Source organism: Paramormyrops kingsleyae, chromosome 1 (genome assembly GCF_048594095.1).
Source record: "Paramormyrops kingsleyae isolate MSU_618 chromosome 1, PKINGS_0.4, whole genome shotgun sequence".
NCBI lineage: Eukaryota > Metazoa > Chordata > Actinopteri > Osteoglossiformes > Mormyridae > Paramormyrops > Paramormyrops kingsleyae.
In genome coordinates, this window is record NC_132797.1 from 74,619,751 (window position 1) to 74,635,843 (window position 16,093).

At 50.7% G+C, this 16,093-nt stretch overlaps 2 protein-coding genes across 6 annotated transcripts in view; one reads left to right on the plus strand and one right to left on the minus strand.

Moving 5' to 3' along the window:
• Nucleotides 1–408: 408 nt before the first annotated feature.
• LOC111838177 (retinoic acid-induced protein 2) lies at nucleotides 409–12,048 on the plus strand. Its single transcript, XM_023800867.2, has 2 exons — nucleotides 409–769; nucleotides 7,718–12,048. Exon 2 carries the CDS (start codon nucleotides 7,806–7,808, stop codon nucleotides 9,510–9,512), a length of 1,707 nt encoding a protein of 568 aa, XP_023656635.2. The 5' UTR covers nucleotides 409–769; nucleotides 7,718–7,805; the 3' UTR covers nucleotides 9,513–12,048.
• A 747-nt stretch (nucleotides 12,049–12,795) lies between these two features.
• scml2 (Scm polycomb group protein like 2) overlaps nucleotides 12,796–16,093 on the minus strand; it is a 29,361-nt gene continuing 26,063 nt past the window's right edge. For all 5 annotated transcript variants that reach the window (XM_023800866.2, XM_023800863.2, XM_072699138.1 and 2 more), the window contains exon 15: nucleotides 12,796–16,014. In XM_023800866.2, the coding sequence (XP_023656634.2) occupies nucleotides 15,889–16,014 (126 nt within the window). In that variant the 3' untranslated portion in view covers nucleotides 12,796–15,888. The remainder of the gene's footprint in view (nucleotides 16,015–16,093) is intronic.

Below are 16,093 nucleotides of genomic sequence, written 5' to 3' on the forward strand. Positions count from 1 at the left end.
TTTTGTTATACAACTACACTGTGTTATAATATTTCTTGAAAGCGCACTTAAATGTGCTATGGTGTACGTTTCCACTACTAATACCTTTATCACCCCACGTGACCTTGTACTGGATTAGAGGTTAGAAGACGAATGCGATGGCCTGATATAGGGAGTACGTATAATGGGTAATACTAATTTAAAAAAAGCCTGCGGCCAAATGCCCAGGGTTAAGTCCAAGTTATTTTGTGGCCGAATGACATTTCGTATAGGTTTGTATTTAATGGGTTACAAAGTGAATAAAAACGAGTAACCACAACCACAAAAATCATTTGAAGCGAAGATTTTCGTTACGCAGGCGGCGGCGCGACGCGCGCGGCGGCTGACGTGCCCGCGCACACCGCGAGCCGCTCGGAGCACGCCTGCGCGCGCGGCCCCGCGGACACCGGAGTGGAGCCTCCCTCTGATGCGACGGCACACTTTCATACTGGCTCTCACCAGCATCGGGATGGGGGGGGATGGCGATTTAACGACGGAGTGTTGTTTACACTAACTGTACGAATCTGCTTTTCCTGCTTCTTTTACCACGATCCTGTTTTTTGAAATATGCTTTAAAACCGACGTTACATGTTTTGTGAATTGCGAGTGCTGCGAAGGTGCAACTACTGTGGAAAAAGAGAAAATTGCGATGCTGGAGGAATTGCCTGAGCGAGAAAATACAGCTGCGTAATTGACGGCACCCATTCCTGCACAACAGCGCATTGTTCCGGGACCGCGGTCTCATTTCGGGGTAAGTGATTAAGAAGAGCGGAGGAGACGTTATCCCATTTTTGCTAATATATTTTAGTTTGCATAGCCGGTATTAACAGATCGTACAGAGCTGCCTGCGACGTGACTTATAGTTGCGCTCAGTCTGAATTTAGATGCTGCCTTTTTCGGCATGGGACAACAAAGTAACAACCCTTTTAACGTCAGTCTATCCCTTATAATATATTGTTTATTTTTTCGTAAATGGTGTGAAGAAATTTCGTTTAATTTGCAGTTCTCTTTAAAGATGGAAGTTTGTCACAGGTGCGTTGACAGTTCCCATTATTTTCATCAGGGAAGTCCCCTAATAAGCTCTAGCTCTTTCCTCATATCGTGCCCTCTTTACCGCGTTAAAGTCTTGGTGCTTCCGCAGTCCTCCGGTGTCTTTGGTAATTAAGTTAATCGCTAATTGGATCAAACGTCCTGGCTGTGGTATCACTGCCGTGATCGCGGTAGATTGTCTGTCGGCCAGACGGATCTCCGGGAACATCATCGGTGCAGATTTATAGATGCTTGCGCTGTAAAATTGCGTCCCTATCCCGCCTGGGGTCGTCGGTGTTTCCAAACAGATTTATGTTGTGCTGTTATAGATGAACTACCCTGAGCGCCTGAACGCTGTCAGATGGGCTGTGTGAAGAGACACCGGAGGAGCACGTTAGTAATAATCATGATGCTGTCTGCCAGTCGCCCCCCTCAATCATCTTAGTGTCTGAAATCCCATTAAGGCCAAGCCTGATATATTGTGCCGCTTGTATTCCGTTAGTGTTATATTCGCCGTCGTGGCAAACTTCAGGGAGAGTCAGTTATACGGATTTATAGGAAATGGTTTTGTACTGCGTCTTTTTTCCGAGGTTAGAATGTTTAAAAAGGTTGTTTACTTCCCCGCATAATGACAGTCCCAGTTTTCTCAGCACAGCGCCGCGAGCCGCCTGCCGGGGGGTGTGCAGTGGAGTTTGACAGACTGCCACACGCGGTCCTAAGGGGCAGACGGTTATTTTTTGCACCTTATTATTACACATTTTTTACAGAGTTATTTTAACACATTGAACGTCTTTGAAGGCAGTTACTTCATTATTTGCAAAATAGTAATCAAAAAATATAGCTGATAACATACCCGATACCATATTGATGTGACGGTGTCATCCTCGAGACCGGACTCTGACCTGACTGATGGATGTTATTATCAAAGTCTCCTTTTCTGACTAACCATGACTGAGCTGCTTCCCTGCAGAAAAACAGACTCGCCACTTTTATAACCCATCTTAATGTGAAAAAGTGCTGTTTGGGAGAGGAACACAGAAGATAGTCTTGTTTTCATTAAACGGCTGGTAGGAGGGGCCGATGACATCACCAGCGTGGAGCAGAACAGTAAATAAACTGATTTATGGTATTAAATCAATGCAAGCACTGTTACATCTCTCCGTCCATAAAAGGACTCAGTCATTCTTGGGGCAGCGAATCCCGCCATCTTATCTGTGCATTCGGCAGTGTGGGGGGTGTGGTTTTATGTGTGTGTGATCAGACCACTGTGGCACATTTTAACCACAGATCTGGAAGAAGCGTCACCTCTTAGCTGGTCCCGAATCACAGGTTTCAGGTTGTGTTTCCGCTCTGTGCTGGGGGTTGCGTCGGGGGGAATTTAAATATGGCTGATTATGGTACTTTTATCAGTGGTGTTTCCAGTCAGTCATGTTTTGGTGTGGGCGCTGTGTAGGACTGCTGAAGCTTTTAATGCTTAAAGGAGCCCGCTTCCTTATCTTTTAATGCCCCCCCCCCCCCCCAAAACAAACACAAACACAATCACCCACTTATGACCGCTGCCTCAGTGGCACTCACGGTTCAGTTAAGGGTGAGAGGATTTCAAGTGCACCCCCCCCCCCCCCCATTAGAGCTGTAACCCACCGCGAGCTGCACCTTAACTACCCAAACAGGCATCGGGCACCATGGGCGGAGTCTGTCCAGCCAAGGTCACAAACCAGGTCATGCACCCCTCCCCACCCCATCAGAGTCACCACAAATTCCAGACGCATGTCGTCACTGTTTATTTCTTGTTACCCTCCGGTTTCCAGAGTCAGACTTTACCTGACCCCGCCCCCTTGTAACAGACCAATCAGGGCGGTTGGTCCCGACACTCATACAGCCACAGGTAACGCTAGCTCCTGACCCCGCCCCATCGTAACAGACCAATCAGGGCGGTTGGTCCTGACACTCAGGCAGCCACAGGTAATGCTAGCTGTAACGTGCTGTCGGTTTATGAGCGGATTAAATGGCTCACTGTTTGGTGTCGTGGGGCTTACGGCACCCCCCTTGGGGGGCCAAGGTGTTGCAGATAGATACTTATCCGGCTGTGCCCTGGGGGGGGGGGGGCAGGAGTCCAGAACGCGACCGTGGCGCCGGGAGAATGAGTGATGGCCTGCCAGCTTCGCCATGGAAACTGGAAAGCCGCTGCTGCTGCATGTGGGGAATCACGGCTCAAATGGGAAAGGGGGGGGGGGGCGAGGGCCCATTTTTACAGAGGACAGACCGTAATGCATGGTGAAAGGTGCATAGGAAAAACACAACCACATTTTCAGCCCCGAGGTACGTCTCTGCATCCCCATGTCTTTTGTTGTCTCCCCTCCCTCCCTCCCCCCCCCCCCTCATGGTTTTCCTGTTTGCTAGAATACAGTCGAGACCCGTAAATCAACCCGATGGCGTGTGCACGTCTGGTCTTCAGTTTAAATGCAAGGCGCGCTCCTTTACAGCCGTCCCGTCATGCGATCCGCAGCTGCGCGGGATGCGGCATGCGGCATGCGGCCCCGGCGAGCACGGCAGAGACCCCAGGGCGACGGCATGAAGCGAGATAAAGGGCTTGGAAATGTGGAAGTAATTACGGCGCAGGGCGCGGAATTTGGTCTGGACTCCGGGGGCTGGTATGCTGGTACACACCCCGCCCGGCCTGCCCAGCCCCTCATCCTTGGCACATCCCCAGTGCCCTGTGCCGGCCAGCCCCAGCCTGTCTGCCATGCTACTGGCTACATGTGGGTCGTGTATAAATAGGCGGCAGCTTTTTGTGTGACTGATTCGCAGGCGTCATGCCACCGATAATTACAGAAGCCTCTGGTGGGGGCTTTGTTCATGGTGAGTGGTGCTCCACAGCACCGGCCAAAATGACAGGAGCCTGCCACTCCACCCCAGAGTCCTGTCCGCAGCCTGCCGTACACTCACCAAGGAGGTCTACACCTCCAGGTGGGCTTGTTGTGGGCAGGGTTTATGGTGGGCGGGGCCTGTGAGCAGATCAGTAGACCCCCCCCACCCCATGCTTGTGGCACTGGTACTTTCTGCCATAATGCTTCTGCTGAAGCACAACAAGCTAGAGCCTCCAGCGATTCCTCTGCTCCTCACGTGCCATCACCACGGACTCCACCCTCCCAGGTTACGTCAATGACTAATGAAATTAAGAGCTTAACTTGCATTCTCAGTACAAAAATGGAGCTAGGTAGGTATGTGTTTGTAGGGGGTAGGAGTGTGTGTGTGTGCCGGACTTTGAGGTCATTGAGCACACTTTTCAGATGAGTGCACTTCTCTAACGATGTCCCCTAGGCGAGCACTCCGTGACGGAGGCCGATGTTGTGCGTAGCCTGATGTCTCCGCTCACTAGTTAGCCATTCACAAGGCTGTGTCAGGCGAAGCATGAGCACAGCAGGCCGCCACCTGGAGGTTATGTCATGCAGGAAATCCGTGTCATAAATACCCAGGTGGTCTGGGCAGAGTGGATTCTGATTGGCTGCGGGGAGCATGTGTGACCATCGCTGAGGGCAGCCCCGCCTCTCTTCTGCCACCGGGATACCGCTCCGCCTTTCCGTCGGCGGCCTGGTCTCCCGCGATCCGGTACGGTCTGACTGCCGCGTTTGAAGCCGTGGCTTTGTGATGTGTTGGGGAGGAAGAGGAGGAGGAAGAGGAGAATAAAGAACGCTGATATATCAGCAGAGCTGCTTTCCAAGTGGTAGAGAAAGTCTCAAAATGGCCGCAGGAGTTGTTTCTTTTTTTTTCTTGGTCTTTTACCACTGTGGGGGGAAAACGGTCATCCTGGTTGTCACGGCAACAGTGGCCCGACCATACAAAGGAAAATGATCTAAGAACAGCATCAGTGTTCTTCCATCTTTCTGGGAGTGGGGGCTGTAGTTTCATGGCCTCCCACTTTAAGACGGACGTCGACTTTTCCTGGTTAATGATTGATAATGCGAGCAGAGCGCTGAGGTCGGCGCAGCCCGGCCGGGTCTGTGTTTGTTGTGTTGGGCTGGACATCAGCACCTGCCGGCTGTCCAGCACCTTCCACCAGACACCTGGCTCACTGGTGAGTCTGCAGTGTGTCTCTGCATTCATCAGGGATGGTGTCAGCGGGCACCTCATGGATGGAGGGGGGCGGGGGGGCAGGGCTTAATTTGTGCCCGGAGTTTAATAGTTCAATTGAAATCCTGTTTTGTATCAGTCAAGCTGCAGAACCTTTGGTCATTTACTGATTAACCCCCTCGCTCCTGCTGCACTTTGAGCAGTCCGTGCAGAGGTGCACAGCGTTTCAGGCTGGCTGGGAGGGAAATGCGGTGTGATTTGTTTACGCAGAAGCGTATCGTGTGAGAATGAGCCATTCCTGCCGTTAGTGACTGTGTGGCACGGAATTCCAGATCCGCCACGTAATTTATTTCCCCTTACACAGGAGACGTATTTAAGAGTTCTTGGCTGACCATTTAATGGATTTCAGAGCAATAAAACATGAATCACGATGCCGGTAGCATTAAAGCATGTTTTCATTGTCCAAATATTTCTACAAATACCTAAATTTGCGTTTCGGTTTTGATTAAATCATTGGCAGTCCCTGGCATCAGAGTGATGAGCCGCACACACATTTATATATAGTTGCAGTGAGATGAAAGTCTATTTTAGATTTATAGTTTGCTTGCCTGAAATATTACCGTAATATTATTTTGCTCGTGGGTCCAGCATTTAATTTTTTCTTAGCTTGGTACAGTGCAGGAACAGTTGAACCCACAAATGCCTGAACCCACAAATGTTGGTGAATTAAAGTAGTTATGCATGGAGGAGTGGCCTGAAATTCCTGCCCGGTGATGTGGAGGTGATGTGAATCACACAGGGCGTTTGCTCTCGGCCATTTAAGCTAAAGGCGGCACAGCCACTTGAGTGCAAAGCGATAGTCTTGGTTTTAAAAAAATTTCATTCAGGTTGTTTTTATCTAACATTAGACTCTGAAGGTATGACTGTGGAAAATTCTGGAATAATGCTGGGGATGAGATCTGCAGGGCAGGGACTGGCGTTCCCGATGCTGGGAGGCGGCATGGGACAGCGACGAGCCTCTTTCCCGGGTTACTGTGTCATTAACGTCACCTGCGGTTGCTCCCGGTAACTATCCCCAGCGTTTTATGAGCAAGTCATCATGCCACAAGTCTCCAGGGGAAACCAGAACCCGATATGGGCGTGTTTGGTACATCTGACCGGGCTGGCTCCTGTGGGGGGTGCATTTTTGACGTGGAAAGAGCTGCTGGCGATCGCGCATGTGCAACATGCATCATTGCCTTGCAGCTCCCGCATTGAGTTTGAAGTGTGTGCAGAGGAACCCCCCCCCCCCCATTTTGAAGGTGGTTGGCTCCATGAGGCGGAACCCTGGGTATGTGTGAGAGAGCCCCACCCTCACTGCAGCCCCCCACCGCCATCTAATGAGATGCATCCCTCCATGTCGTGGCTTGGCTCAGTTCCCTCACTGGCAAGGAAGGACCGGAGCGTCACCTTCACTAAACTCCGCCCCCAAGCTGCCCCCCCCACTCTCCGCAAACCCAAGGCCAGCTGAGATGTAACAAAATAAGACCAAGGCCTGCTTCCCTGACAGGACCCTGGAAAAATGCACCTGCCGGGGTAGAAAGATCTGTCTCTGAAGTTTGTAATAACTTCCAACAATGGGTATCTTCATGCCTGGTCCTCGTTAGAGCCGTGAACATCTGCTGCTTGTGGCTGGGGGGGGGCAGGCCTCAGTGTTCAGTTTGCGTCTAAACTCCCATGTTTATCCAGCTCAAGCACCAGAAGAGTAGAGGAGAACCGGAGCCATGAGGACGGTGTGACACCGTCAGGCTTGTGTCGCCTGTCGCCAGCTGCTTAGTCACAGCGATGGCAAACACAAACCCCAGGGTCTCCTCTCAGCTGTTGGTTTGCATGTTTATTTTAGTGGCTTTTTTATCCTGCAGCCTGGTTCACACACCTGAAACCAGGTCTGTCTACTGATCCACGGCCACCGTGGTACGCACCAGGAAAGGCGGCCGCCAAGCGATGTTGGGGGGGGGGGGGGGGACGCTGAAGGCGACAGCGTGGCGTCAGTGTGCTTTCTGCTCCGAACCGCCCCCGGATCGCGCTTATTACTCAGCGCTGGGATCTGTTTACGTGCTGCCAAAACATAATATAATTAACCGCTCGCAGGGACCAGTACAAAACTCAAATAATAACAGCCTCCTTCTCCTTCTTCGCCCCTTTCTCTGCCTTCGTGGGTTTTTAAATTCTTACCTTTCTCCTTTAACTGGACGCGGTCTCCTGCCTCAGCGCACTGCTGGGTCGCACATGGCTGACAGCCTCCTGCATGGTGGCACCGCAGTTTGGCTCTTTGGCTGGGACGCCGTGGCTATTTTATGGGCTTTTGTGGGGGGGATTTATTGTGTGTCGCATGTGATCCTAGTTAGGGCTGTGAGTTTGTCTTTGGGCCACGTCGTGTCTTTAATTCAAAGCAGCGATGCCGGGGGGGGGAATAACCGCGGGGAAATGTGGCGGTGGCAGCCTCGACTCTCCGCCATTTGTGATTTTGAGTCAGTCCAGCCAAATGTTGCACGTTTTCTCCGGCTGTCTGGTTGTTATTAGTGAGATTGAGGCAGTGTTCTGTCTCTCTTGGGTCCAGGAACCGTGTCAGCCTATACTCCAACGGGAGTCTGCAGCGATGAGGACACTGGCCGGGAGCACCTGAGGGAGGCGCTGACGAGGAAGGCATGGAGGGCGGCCAGCCCGGGCTGCCCCTGGACGTGGCGAGTCCCCCGGCCACGGTGAGCGCCGGCGACGGCAGCGGCAAGCTAGAAAATGGCATCGCCCAGCTAATCACAGCCGAGGCCTGGAACATCAACCCTGGAGGCTTGGTGCGGAAGTCTCTCTCCCCTGTGGTGGCAGTCCCGGCACCCTCGTTGGTGGCCCCCGCTTCCGAAACCCCAGGGGGCATGGCGCTCAAGGTGGCCACCACCGTCCTTCAGCCTATCTGCCTGGGCGAGAGCCCCGTGGTGCTGCCCATTCACCTGCAGATGGCCGGCGGCACACTGCCCCCGATGGGCCCGGCAGGGAGTGCGTCTTACCTCATGGCCGGCCAGGCCCCTGTCCCCCTGCCGCTGGTCTTGGAGCAGCAGGTGTTCCAGCACCTCAACTCCCCCGTGCTTCAGCAGGGGGTGCCCTGCCCAATGGCTCCCCTACAGGCCAGCAGCTTGTGTCCCAGTGCCCCCTTACCCTATGCCCAGGCTCCGCCCCCAGACCAGAAACCCCCTGGGCAGGCCCAGGACCCAGGTCTCCTTCCCCTTCTCCAGAGCCCAGGCTTTGCTGCCATTCTCCAGGACCTGTTCCCCTCCCAGAACAACCTGAACCCCCCCACATGCCACCCCACGGCCCCTGCCCCATCCGAACACTTCCCGTCTGCCCTCTTTCCCCCTCCGCCCCTGTCACACCTCTACAGCTCCCCGCTGTCCCCCCTGGTTCCACCAGCCACCCTGCTGGTGCCCTACCCTGTCATCGTCCCCTTGCCTGTGCCTATTCCCGTTCCCATTCCAGTCCCCATTCCCATCCCACAGAACACAGAGTCCAAGGGTTTCATGGACCCACCCAAACCAGCCTGCACTTCCACGAAAAGCACGCAGACTCACGCCAAGGGGCCTCCCAGCCCATCTCAGGGCCATGGCCTGGGGGCTACAGCACACCTCCCCCAGCTGTTGCCCCAGTGCTCCTTCGCCCTTCCTGAGGGTGAGGCCTTGGACCTCTCTGTAAAGACCGTGCCAATCCAAACAAAGCGGGAAATCCCCTTTCAGCCGGATGGCATCCTTGACCTTTCTGTGCCCGGCACAAGGAAGTCCTGCATCCAGTCCTTCTTTGGCAGGGAGCTGCCAGCGATGTACCCCGAGCGCAGCGCCTGCCATGCAGGTGAGGATGCCGCCGCCAGCCTTTCCCTGGAGGTGCTCCGGCCTGTGGACGGGATGCAGAGGCTGGACCCCAAGCTCCTGAGCAGCCTGGCGTCTCTGGAGTTCAGCCGGCAGCGCAAGTGGCTGGTGGACGGTGGTGGCGGGAGGCCAGGCGGCGAGCCCAAGTGTGGCATTGTGGCCGGCGCCGCGGGGGCCGGTGACTTTGAGATCGTCAGCACGTCGCAGACAGCCAAGGTCATCGTTTCGGTGAAGGACGCCATGCCCGCCATTTTCTGTGGCAAGATCAAGGGTCTGTCTGGGGTCTCCACCAAGAACTTCTCCATCCGGCGTGACGGTAACCAGGAGGCCCTGCTGCAGCAGTGCTACGGGGCCCGTGTGCCGGGGGAACCTTGCAGCGCTGCAGACGCCCTCAAAAAGACGGCCAAAAGCAGGGCCATCAAACTGAAAAAGGTCAACTCGCAGGAGATACACATCCTGCCCATCAAGAAACAGCGGCTGGCGGCCTTCTTCCCCAGAAAGTGAGGGGGGGGGGGGGGTGGACAATGGGGAAAGGGGACAATGAAGAGGGGGTGGGGGCCAGGTTTAACGGCACCACCAATGGGGGTGATCATCACAACATGAACCATGCTTTGGAGATGTTTCCCGAGAGGGTAATCGATGCGGCTTTGGGGCCGGCAGGCGATAGGCAGCTCGGCTGCTTAAAACAAAGGGAGGCTTTCATACTTGGAGATTTATTGCAGATTAATGTCGTCCTGCCCCGCTGGCCACTCCCGGATCTGCCGCGCGTGCCGCTTTCGCTGATTGTGGGGGCTCTCTCTCCTCACCCAGCCCATTAATATGCATCTGTTCAGTCAGACGCAGCGGCGGCAGCCCACCCGTTTCCGCATGAAGTCGCATGAATATTCATGAGGTCAAAAAATCGTGGAAACTTGCCTAGTTGCTAAGTGACACTGGCAGCCTATATTTCTGGTCCCAAGAAAGAATAAAAAAAAAAAAAACATTTGATTTCTTCCCCTTCGTTTGGCGGTGCGTGGCTGAGTTTCCGAAACCTGCCGCAGGGAATTCCGTGAGAATTTAGCTGTTACTTTCTGTACTCAACAGCTGACTTAGGATCAGCCAGCTCTGGCCTTCAACATTTATATGCTGCGTTCTGCCGCCAAGGTCATACACCCCTTTCTTGAAGGGCACAGTGATGGCCGTGTTCTGTGAAGAAGGAGGCCAGTGTTGCTTTGCAGTCTGGGTCACATGACAGGAAGTGAGTGATGTTTAGCAGCTATTTATTGGACATGCACTTCATGTCTGACGGCCGTGAGCAGGAAGCAGGCCAGTGATGGCTTGCCAGGGCATGAACGGTACTTTCCTTAAATATAATGAATATTGTAAGAGGTTATCATTATTTCTGCAGAACCGATTAACAAATAATGCTTGTAAAGGGAGGGAGGAACACAACCCCCCCAACCTAAAACAAATCATCTTTGTCCATTTCAAATGCTGAGAAATGGAAAACGGATTTGTTGCATTCCTGTATTACATTTTTTGGGGGGAGGGTCACGCCCATCAATAATTTTCTTCTCCTCTGGAGGGAGAGTGAACCTGGAGGGGATACCAGATTCAATGATGACCATTTAGCAGAACTGTTATCCTGGCAGGAGAATGGAGTAGGGGGTGGTGTCTGGGGGGGGGGGGGCTTGGTTTGCAGTTTTTATCTCCTTAGCATCCAGGCAGGGCAGCCAGTGTGTGAACAGCGCAGTGCCAAGTCCTGTCATCAGTGCTTGTCTCGTTAGGTTGCCGTAGGCACCGTGTTGTGCAAAGTGGATCCCAGTTTGTCCCCTGTATAACTGCAGTGTGTGGCGACTCTGAACTGGATCACTGTCACTGGGAGCACAGGCTGCTGCTTTGCGTACCTGCCTTGTAAAATATGGTTTAATAGTGTCGTTTTGGTGTTAGGCTGTAACATTTTGGGGGGGGGGGGGGGGGGGGTTGGGGTGGGTGTACAAACTATGCCAAGTACATGTGCATTAACCTGAAATAAGCAGTCAGGGTGAATGAGGTAGACTGACAGCGGACTCTGTACCGATTATTGCGATCATTGGGTCTCTCTATTGTAAACAAAACAGGTATTTTATTGTATAGTTCAGTTGAATAAGGCTCAGCTTTTTATGTTAAGGTAAAAACCAACTTCCATTTGAGTGCAATACCAGCCAGTATGTTTGTGTCTTTCCTACGATTTACCAGTCACAAGGATTCTGGGAAATAATTGAGATTCACCGGATGACTATGAACGTGTTTTAATACTGAGGGTGAGGTGTGTGCATCAGTCTCCGGTGTTTATAGAAGGCTTTGTGTTGCCTTGCGGAGTCACAGAGCTCTGCTGGCTGAATCAGGATCATTCGTCTTTGTGTGGTACATCCTTGTGGGAATTGGAAGCTTCTGTTAGTTTTGGTGAAGGAGAGGGGAGGGGGGTTTAGGTTGTCTCCACATAGCCAGAAGATTTCACCTCCACATGATTTGGCAAAGCATTCCTAAGGACAATCATAATGATCCATAAAGACTGACGTTGTTAGGATTGTGATGGTGTCTGAATTACGTTCAGCAGTTGCATCGCTGGGCATTGTCCTTATTAAAGGTGAGAACAGGGGAACTTGTCAGTCTGAAAAAATGTGGTCCGACATTTCAGCTTTATATCATTTTTAAAGGACTATCATGAATTTGTAGTTGTGATAACATACTGCACAGCTTCAAATGATGGTAAAGCCTTAAAATATTTTTTTCTCCTGAATAACTGCACATTAATGTAAAAAAATGACTGTTAAACTGTAATGAATCCAGGTCACAGATAATTTAATGAAGGGTGAGCTTTGTGGACTGTTAATTAGTGATGTTAACCTTCAAGGTATAAATACATTTGCTAATTGTCATGTAAAAGGCTAATATATTGCATAGGTATTGAAGTAATGGGTGAAGATTTTATACGGTTAACCATATGATGGTTCACATTTTTGTAGAGTCAACGCAGTTGAACGTATTACACAAGTGACAATAAATGGTGTGTGTGACAGTTTGCTTATTTAACATCCTTCTGTTCATCCATTCTCTGTAACTGCTTTTCCTATTCAGGGTCGGGGGGGGGGGGGGGTCTGGAGCCTATGGGTGCAAGGGCAGGGAACAATGGTGGGGTGGGGGGGATGCAGGCTGTAGTATCAGGAGGGAACCTCATGACCACACAGGGAGAACATGCAAACTCTAAATGCATGGCATTATGGTGGAGGCTCGAACCCAGGTCCCGGGGGTCTAAGGTGACAGTGCTAAGCACTGCACCACCCCACTTATTTAGTAGTGACAGACTGAATTTGATTTTTTGAAACTGTGTAGTGACGGGACATTAAAATACAAGCCACAGTTACACTATCTGGGTGATTTCTATAGGAATACACACAGATCTTTGGATAAAACGCATATATGTAAAGTGTATGGATAGATGTATATCTGAATTGTCAAGTGCATGGAAAGGTTGACGGGGATGGCAGCATGGTGGTGATCAGGGTTTGAGTCTCTGCATGGCTTCATGTGTGGAGCTTGCATGTTCTCCCCATGTTGTTGGGGGGTATACTCGGGGTATCCCCCCCCCCTCCAAAAACATGCTGAGATTAATTTGAGTTACTATAATGGGTTGGTGGCCCATCCTGGGTTGTTCCCCGCCTTGTACCCATAACCTCCAGGATTGGCTGTGGACCCCCCCCCCCTAACCCTGATTAGGACAAGCAGTATCAGAAAATGTATGGAAAGGTTCATAACTATACAAACATGATTTTGTTCTGTTTATTGTTTTTAAAAATCATGACAATTCACAAATGACAAGAGTGACTGACAACATCTGAACAAACCGAAATCCTGCAGTACAGCTGGGACTCCGAGCACCTGAACCTGAGAGATCACACATGGATTGGGAGCGCACAAAAACCAGTCATCACACATGGATTGGGAGCGCACAAAAACCAGTCATCACACATGGATTGGGAGCGCATAAAAACCAGTCATCACACATGGATTGGGAGCGTACAAAACCAGTTGTATAAAATGGCAATTGTCAACAAATTGTCTTAAGCTCTTCTCTATTGGGGAAAAAAACCTTTTCACACATCAAATGTTTAAAATGTATGTCTACAATATGTACATTCCTCTTTGTGACCGTGCTTGGGAGGTCTGTAAACCATCGTCAGTACAGGGTGTCTAAGTGGCTTTCATTGGGCAGGCAGGCTTATATAGAATGTAAATCATTGGGCATTGGTGCTATAGATTTGTACCATTTGTCTTTTTGCGTTACAAAAAAAATTACGATCACCTGTTGGCAACGTTGGGATCCTCCCCGACCTGAAGGCAGTCTCTATAGCCGCCTCTGGGCAACCAACGCTCGGAGCAGAACCCGACGTCTGCGCAGCTAGCCTGCAGGAGGTCTGCCTGCGTCACAACCGAGCAACACACAAAGTAACGGTTGTGTTTAATCTGAATCTTGCGCAGTGTTGAAGTCTCTGACTCACACATCTCCCTTATTGCACCTTAGCTTTCTGGTTAGAGCACAAGCCAACACAGCAACCCAAGGCTGGAGAGTCACTGCTCTGTCCGTGATCTGGCATTTGGCACATGGCTGTAGATAAGGAGACACTAACTTCCCAGCACAAACGCTGTCGGCCCTTAGGGTGAAAGCCAGAGCAGCAGGCCACAGCCCGGAAGGGCAGGCCACGAGGCTCAGTGTCGCCCAGTGCCACCTCATCATCATCGTCATCATTATTACTTAATCCCTTAGTCTGGGCAAATCGCACACATTTCACAGAGCTGTGATTAAATGAGCAGCCCTGAAGGACCTATTGCCACTTACTGGCTGGTTTGTATAGCACATAACGGGGCCAGCAGGTGGGACTTTCTCACTATGCCTGGGGGCTCCTGCAACATGTGCGATAAACCCATGGGAAGAAAACACACTTAAAAGGACAAGCGGGGTTCTGCTCCAGCTCACACTACTGCCTTCTGTGCACACAGCTTGTTTCAATTCTAGTACTTCATTTATGATGCACCAGCTGAGAAATATTGGACTCATAAAGTATCTACAGTGTCTAAAGTGGGGGGGGGGGCATTTGCATAACAGCATTTTTGAATTTTAAAACACCTGCAAGTTTGCAGATGGCTAAACATACCAGGGGGGTATTCCGCAAAGCAGGATATGTTGCTTAGCCGGATAATTTGTTGGATTTAAGGTAGTCAGCTAGATGTAAGTGAACGAAGATTAACTTAATTTAGCCAGACTACCTTAAATCTAACAAGCTATCCAGCTAAGCAAGAAATCCTGCTTCATGGAACACCCCCAGTGCTACATGACCCGGTAATAAACATGGCTTGAAGGTAACATGACACTAATCAGCAGGTTGGCACATAAGCACCACCAGCAGGGGGCACCAGTCAGATCCCAGCAGAGCCCAAGCCAGCCCACCTCCCTGACACCCCCGGTCTTCAGAAGCAGCACCAACACGCTGCAGACTGCAGTGAGCTCTGACATGCCTCGCCCACACTGTCCTGGCCTCTAAAGGAGATGAGTTCTGGACCTGAGGGTGGCTGAGTGAGGTAAGGCGCAAGGGGGACCACGGCTACAGTTCCCGTCTTAAAAACATCAACGTCAGCTGCCGCAAAAGAGCGATGGCTGAAGACCTATTTCCAGATTGTCTTTCCAGCCTCTGGAACCTAGCGATGGCCCCAGTGAATATGAAGAAAGACAGGATAAGCCACCTGAGCACTAGTCGCACACACACACACACACACACACACACACACACACTGCAGGCTGCCTCAGCTCTCTGCTTAATGATCATAACAGAAACCTCATGGAAGGCCGAGGAAGGGGGGGCGGGGAGCCAGGAGTGCGTAGCCTTCCTCTGCTGCCTGGGTGCGAGTCAAGGGACAGAGATCCACGGTCCTGAAGCAGAAATGCAGCTAAACAACAGGCAAGTCCTCAGCTTCAGGAGAGTCACATGGGAGCTGGTCCAAAATTTCTATATCAAAAAACTGAAAGGGGAAAAAAAGGCTGAACAGTTGATATTAAAAGGAGAGGCCCGTGTGCCCCCCTCCACCCCCTGGTTGGCTCATGGATGATTCTCTGTCCTTTGGCTGCAGGTGAGGCAGTAGATAAAAGGCCTGAAAACACACCGATTCCTCTTCAGCTCTGTTTATGCACACAAAGCTTGTTTTTTTTTTTTTTTTTTTTAAAGTAGTTTTGCGAAGGGACCTGATATCTGCTTTGCAAAAACCAGGAAGCCCCCAGTCTCCTTTGTCCCTAATGGTGCCTCATGGTCAAATCTGCCCCCACATTTTCAAGCTAGTACATGAAAACCACACAGCTGCCATTTTTGTTTTGTTTTTTTTTTTTTTTTAAAAAAAAAGGTTATTTAAAAATTAGGAAAGTAACAGGTCTCTTACACTTTGAGCTAAAAAATGTAAACAGCCAGAAAACACTGTATAAAAAAATTAATCAATTCAAACATTTTTTTTTAAAAATAGCCCCTTCAGTTTGCTGGAGTAATAATCACAGGAAAAAATTGGGGGGTAAAATGTGAACTCAAACCAAATATTTGTATTTCTTGAAGGAAAAACAAATACGAGTCAGTGTGTATCTACTGTACAAATATGTAAACACTTGACATTCTCCTTTGGGATTCAGCTGATACTGTACTCCTCGCTTGATTGGCTGATAAGAATGAGGTACTGTGGTCACTGCAGTATAATAAATAAATTTTCTATGGAAAAAAACAACCACTCGAAAAAAAAAGCATTTATAAGGGACATAGAGGGGCAGGATACTCCTTTGGTGCTCATCTGAGAGAGCGCCCCCTTGTGGCTGGGGTGTGTCCTACTAGGGCTTGACCTGCTTCAGCCTCTCGATATGGTAGCAAAGTTTGAGCGCAGGGCCCAGTTTGAGCCCCATGTACTTCATGATCATGTCACTCCGCAGCAGCAGCAGTGCCTTGCCGTCGATCTCCTGTAGGGGGCAACCATGTAACGTCACTCACAATCTAGGATCAGTGCTAATCGAAAAACTCAAGGTAGAAATTAAAAGA

Coding starts and splice junctions, on each gene's coding strand:
- LOC111838177 (XM_023800867.2), top strand. CDS start 7,806: ATGGAGGGCGGCCAGCCCGGGCTGCCCCTGGACGTGGCGAGTCCCCCG.